The 6701-nt window shown below is 38.4% G+C and overlaps 1 protein-coding gene across 1 annotated transcript; it reads right to left on the bottom strand.

Annotated features, from left to right (window-relative positions):
* Positions 1-4700: 4700 nt before the first annotated feature.
* LOC112190319 (EPIDERMAL PATTERNING FACTOR-like protein 1) lies at positions 4701-6445 on the bottom strand. The gene is made up of 3 exons (XM_024329751.2): positions 5767-6445; positions 5236-5282; positions 4701-5151 (listed from the first exon to the last, which is right to left on the bottom strand). The coding sequence occupies exons 1-3, from the start codon at positions 5873-5875 to the stop codon at positions 4915-4917; spliced, it is 393 nt and encodes a 130-aa protein (XP_024185519.1). The 5' UTR covers positions 5876-6445; the 3' UTR covers positions 4701-4914.
* Positions 6446-6701: the final 256 nt, after the last annotated feature.

Here is a 6701-nt window from a genome sequence, read left to right on the forward strand (position 1 = left end):
TCCCGTGCTGAAGAACGACGTCGTGTTGCTTGTGCCATTTCTGCTTTGAACTAGTTGTATTTTTTTTTTTTAATAATTAGTTGGGCAAATTTCATTTTATCTCCTTAATTTTTACAGCTTAAATTATTTGTGTCATTGCATTTTTAATTTCATCACGGGTGCCTCTGTACTTACCAATTTCAATCAATCTTGTCTAACTCTTGGTTTTCTTCCCAACTATTATGTGATGTATTTTGAAATTATAGTCACATACAATATAATTTTGCATGTCACATTAGTGAATTATCATTATCATTATAGATCATCTCTGCAAAATTTCAGTCAAATTGATGATCGTTAAGGCATTCAAAACTACAAATTACAACAATGTACACGAACGGTTCCATTTTGACAGATTCGGTTTGTTCGTGTAAATTGCAGTTTTGGATGCCTTAACGATCATCAATTTGGCTGAAATTTTGCAGAGATGATCTATAGATTAGGACCTAACAACTGAATGGTTAAGATGTGAATATGTGATTGAAAAGTGGCCAAAAACTGGAAATTCATTCCATAAGCTTAAGTATGGATATCCTTACCTGAGAAATTTTGTGTGTGTGTGTATATATATATATAACACCCTAAAAAATTTCGAAACAACTAAAAGAAACACTTTGATTAAGTTTGCCTTAGCTCTTATAGATGGCTACAGAAATTAATGAAATAGATGGAAAGAGCATGAGGAGGTGCCATGAATTAGAGATCTAGCAGCTAGGGGACAAAACATACAGTACAATAGAAAAAAAAAATGGCCCTTATCGACATTGAAAAGGAAAACAAGCAAATTTAATCGTCTACAATGTATGGAAATGTTTAAGCCGACTCAACTCATGAAATGAAACTCATCGGTTTTTCATAGTAAAATTTGTCTTTGAAGGTAAAGAGAAGAACCTAACTGTTCTAGAGATATCCCATCTCCTGGCACAGTCTTTGCAAAGAATATGGCTTGTGCGCCTCTACTCCCTCCATTCTTCTATTGCAATTTCTATCACCCTCCTTACGTAACGTGTCCCTAGCCCAATCGGCATCACTGTAACCATGGTTGTCCGAAGTCTAGAGAGAACCGTATCGTCCTGCAGATGATAACGAAGAGATATTGGTGCCAGAAGTCTCATATTTAAGTGCAATAGGCGCATTATAATACTTGGCTCAATGCCCTAGACAGGATATCTCATTAGATGTGAAATTGTTAGCTAGATATAGCTCTGCGCCAACACGCCACCACTGGAATGACATAAAAGACATTTTTCGCTACATGTGGACTGCATTCCACCATTGATGAACCGATCATTATCTACAAGGATAATGTTTCTTACATTGAGTAGATAAAGATGAGTTTCATCAAAAGAGACGACACCAAACAGATTGCACTGAAGTTCTCTTTCAATCAGCAACAACAGGAGCATAAGAAGATTGAAGTTAAGCAGATTTGATCTGAAGACAATCGTGCAGACCTCTTCACCAAGTCATTACCGAAGTCTACATTCTAGAAGCATGTCCAAGGTATTGGTCTATGTAAACTATCTAAATTACTTAACATGTAATTTTTAGGGGGAGTATCTTGAATCATACCCACTTGACCATCGTTTACTTTTTTTGTCCTTCGTCCAGGGTTATTTTGTTCCACTAGGTTTTGTTATCTGGCAAGGTTTTAATGAGGCACATCTTTGGGACATCCCATATAAACCTCATGGTGAGATGAATAGAAAGACATCCCATTCTCTGTGTCATTTCTTTCTTCTCTCAAACTCTCTCACTTTATGTTTTACAACACAAAGCTCATTGTTGAATAATTACAACAACTTGCTTCGCCTCTTTTTGCCAACGTGCAAAAACGCGATGTTAAGAACTTTTAGACTTTTAACGACTCTGACATCTACAACATGCGCCGAATGTTGTTGAAAATGATTGACAGCGTGAATTGCGTGTTGTTAAACATGTTTTTTCTTGTAGTGTGAGAAACATATTAAATGGAAAGCGAATGGAAAAAACACCATTCCTTAAAACACAAGAATTACATTGCAAACTAGAGCCATATACATACATATAATCAGGCAGCTACCGGCACGAACGCCCTCTGGTTCTTGATATGGGCACTCTTAGTCCAATGTGCACCCCACACGCAAAAGGCTCATACCTTTCTAACAGCAAGCGCTTCCCAGGGTCTTTCAGGGTGGCCACCCACCAAATAACATTCCTTGCAGGCTAATGCATACCTAGGTCTAGGCCTGGCAACGTGCGGGTACAGTGCGGGTTCTTAACGTGCCGACCCTGTAAGAACCCATTAGATTAACCGGTTTTGCAGGCCAAACCCGGCGGGTTTGCGGGTTTTCGGTTGAAACCCGTTAAGACCCGTAATTTTTATTTTTTTTTAAACTTTTTATCAAAGTAACTAAAACCAATTAAGACTTATGTATATAAACCCTCATTTGCCATTTTCTCTGTATGAACTTTTTTGGTTTTCTATTTTGAAATTTTTTATTTTCTATCTTTTTAGATTTTTTTTCCTTTCCTTGTTTGACAAAAAATAATTCACAAATCACAATTATACGATGATCCAACTGTCGAACCCTCACAGATCACCTAGAGGATCATCTTTACCGATTTATACTATAATCCAACGGTCGGATCCTCACGGATCACCCTTAGGTTCATCCTCTCAAAATTATATGAAAATCCAACGGTTGGATCACCTAAAGGATCATCTTTAACAATTTATACGATGATCCAACGATCAGATCCTCACAGATCACCCTTAGTTTCATCCTCTCAAAATTATACGACGATCCAACGGTTAGATCCTCACAGATCACCTAGATAATCATCTTTGCCGATTTATATGATGATCCAACGGTCAGATCCTCACGGATAGCCCTTAGGTGCATCCTCTCAAAATTTTACGATGATCCAACGGTCAATTTCTCACGGACCACCTAGATGATCATCTTTGCCGATTTATACCATGATCCAACAGTCAGATCCTCACGGATAGCCCTTAGGTTCATCCTCTCAAAATTATACGAAAATTCAACGGTTGGATCGTCCCGGATCGTCCTTAGAATCATCCTCACAAAATTATATGACAATCCAACGGTCGGATCCTTACGGATCGCCTTTTGAATCGTCTTTGCACAATTATACGAAGATCCAACGGTTGGATCATCCCAGATCGCCTTTAGAATCATCCTCACAAAATTATACGATGATCCAACGGTCGAATCCTCACGGATCTGCTTTTGAATCGTCTTTTCACAATTATACGAAGATCCAACTGTCGAATCCTCATGGGGAATACGAAAAATTATAAAAATGCCCTGGTTGAAAAAAAATAAAATAAAAAATGGGGAACCCGTATGGGTAAATGTGAAATGGGTTTTTGGGAATGATTTTGAGTTAACTGGTTCCAATGGGTTTAGCCCGCAAAACCCGTTAATTTGCGAATTTTTTGCGTGCGGGCTTTTTTTAGCCCGGATTAATAAATGGGGGGGGGGGGGGGGGGTTGTGCGAGTTTTGAGCGTGCGGGTATAGTGCGGGTTTGTGGGTTACAGGTTTAAATGCTAGGCCTACCCAGGTCCAAGAGTTGCGCCCTCAGGGACAGAGAAAAGGTATGGGCATTGTGAAGCATAATGCTCATTGTCCTTCAAACAAACTTCACAAACTCCACATTCTATTTCCTCTCCTAGTTCGACTGGTGGGCAAGCTTGAGAATCAATATCTTTAGGAAACTCTCGATCAAAGACAGTACCGTCTGGATATATAATTCTATAGTTTAAAATTGTGAAGGGAGCCTTCTTTTTGTCTCCTCATGCTGAATTATTGCTACCTCCTTCTCCCTTCTCCTTCTCCTTCTCCTTCTCCATTGACATTCACTATTTGCAATCTCTGATGAAAAATCACTGAATCAGATCTCTGCTTCACCCTATTTATAGTGAAATTAGTTATAGGACGTCCTTTGCTTGAGGCAATAAGTCAAGCACATAATTTTTCTTTTCCTTATTAGAATGGGGCGAGATCTGGTGACATTTCTGTGTCACCTTTGGGCTTGGCTGGTGGCGGCGACGTCACTACGTCATCTTTCTTCTGATGGATCTGCATTGTGGCTGAAGCTTGTAGGGCTATTTGGTTTTGTTTGTTGTTGTTTGTTGGGTTTTTTATTTGGGCCCGTTTTGAGTCTTTTGTTTGTAATGCAGTTCTTGTTTGAATAAACTTGCCACACCATTGAACCAAAAAAAAAAAAAAAGGGGTGAATAATTAATTTTCGATAGTTGTCAAATTCCCATAACTTCTCTCCTTTTCCTTATACGAGTAGGCAACGCCGAAGAATTTTGGCCTGCGAAACTGCGTGTCCTTTATGCAAATTACATATAATGTCATTTTTGTGAGTTGAGACCTTGTTATTTTCTAGCCACAAATTATTTTTTTCTGATCAGATCTATACAATATAGGGACTGTTTCAACCGTTGCAGGTGATCTCAATTTGATCGTGTTCACGATTTTCAGTTGTATTCATGAGCTCATAGACAGCAGCAATCTGCTTTATTTTAGGGTCATGCCAAGTTTCAAGCTTGCAACAGATGTTTCTTACAGGAAGCCCTTTGGAGCCAAATCATAGTGTATAAAATATTTTGTAGATGATGGAAAAGAAATAGTTCCCCAACTAAAAATCTCACATTTAACAGTTGCTAATACGTGATGACGACACCCAATGAAATGATAATAAATAAACAAAACATGAGTAGCTGAAAGCATATCCTATGATCAAACATATAAAATCTACCTAGGAAGAATTCAAAGTCAATTGGAACTTTTATTTTGTACAATGGAATGATCACTATTACTACATAGAAGGAGCCGAATAGCTGAAATCAAATTTGTCTAAGGGCTGTAGAATGAAGGGCCACACTTGCATTTCCAACCCTCTGGCTCATAATTTGCATACTGAACCCTGAAATGGGTGTGCTTTTTGGTAGTGGGCACTTGAATAGCTTCACATGGAGTGCATCCATAACACTTGTTCTCACAGCTTGGAGGGCTTGACCCTATTTTGCTTCCCCCACTGTAGTTTGCTATTTCATTTTTCTTTGCCACTCCAATAGTTGAGCTTGTTAATCCCTAATTTGATGGAAGAAACAATGTCAATAACAAACACTAAGCTAAGCAAAACACACACGCACACACAGGGAAAATAAGAGGAACCTGTTCCAAGGTAACATCAGAAGACTGATCTGCATTCGGTCCTGAACCTGTGAAGCATTAAGATTGAAAGTTGGTTGAGAAAGCCTGGAGCTTAGCCAAAAACTATGAGAGAAAGGAAATAATACACTAAATAGAAAAGAAAATTGGTTTGAAATGAAAAGGGTGTTAATTATGAGATAGGAAGAAGAAAAGTTGCTGGTATTAAGCCAAAAGAAACTTTTCATGAGAAGGAATTCTCCAGAGTCTTATGTAAACCAAACAGAGATTGTGTTCTTTTCAATTCCTCATAAAAAGGGACAAAGAATAAGAAGCGGTTCCGATTAGTGTAAGGTATTACTGAAAGAGGTATAGAAAAGCATTTGACTTGCAGATGTATACTCCAAATGTAAAAAAATAAAAAACTGAATCTTTCCACTTAGTTAAGTTGCAAGAAGACATAATCAGTAGTGGAAACAAATAAAGAAGCTCACTTTTATGCTCATGATTGAAAAGGTAATCTTCAATGAGAAAAGGGGGAAACCAAGTAAGTACCTGCTTGATGAACATCTAGACCATTACTTGGAGGAAAAAGTCTGCTTGTTGCAGAAACCCAACTCATGATTTGAAGAGCTATAACAAACCAATAGCTTATTCCCTTCATTGCTTCAACCCCAAAATGATCGTGGAGTTTATTAAGGCTGTTAGAGAGGAACAGACAGAAAGAGATTGAATCACTCAAAGCACTTGAGGTCAGAGCTTGATTGCAGCTGGGATTCTATATATAACAAGGGTGGAAAGGCCTAGAATACAAAAAAACCCTATTCCCCAAAAGCTAGAGCGAGTCTCAGAAACTCAAATATTTCTTGGTTTTCTCTATATAGTCTGTCTATCTTTGCATTTGGTAGTTTGGTACAGAGATTTTGCTTCACAAGCAAGTGATTCTGGGGTTTCTTGTTGCAAGCTTGTACCTCATTTGACAACTCACCTCAAAAGACCATTATGCCTGAGGAAGATTTCTCTCTCTCTCTCTCTCTCTCTCTCTCTCTCTCTCTCTCTTCAAATCAATCCAAGAGAGTGGTACTAAATGTGAGCTGGTCCCAACCCAGAGCAACAGCACAGCTCCTCTTTGGGAGGTCTGCAAATTTGGTTCACCCCAAGGCAATCTTAGCCTTTTTGTCATAGCTTGCACAGCTATTTTTCCCCCCTATTTTTCTTCAATATCTCCATTGCCTTAAAAGGGAATCATGTAATCTTGATTCAGTTGTCAGTAGCAGAAGCCTTTATATAAAAAGTAGGAAGCATCAATGACATGTAAGTACAGATCAGAAAATTGAATGAGTTAGTTAAACAGAGTAAATATAAGGTTAATTGGGTCAACTTTATTTTACAGTCTTACAGGTTCGTAGGTGGGGAACACCCAGTATTGTGCATCTCCTTGAATCTGGACCCTCCAATTTTTCTGGGTTAAAATGGTAGACCTTCCATTT

Source organism: Rosa chinensis, chromosome 2, assembly GCF_002994745.2.
Source record: "Rosa chinensis cultivar Old Blush chromosome 2, RchiOBHm-V2, whole genome shotgun sequence".
NCBI classification, from domain to species: Eukaryota; Viridiplantae; Streptophyta; class Magnoliopsida; order Rosales; family Rosaceae; genus Rosa; species Rosa chinensis.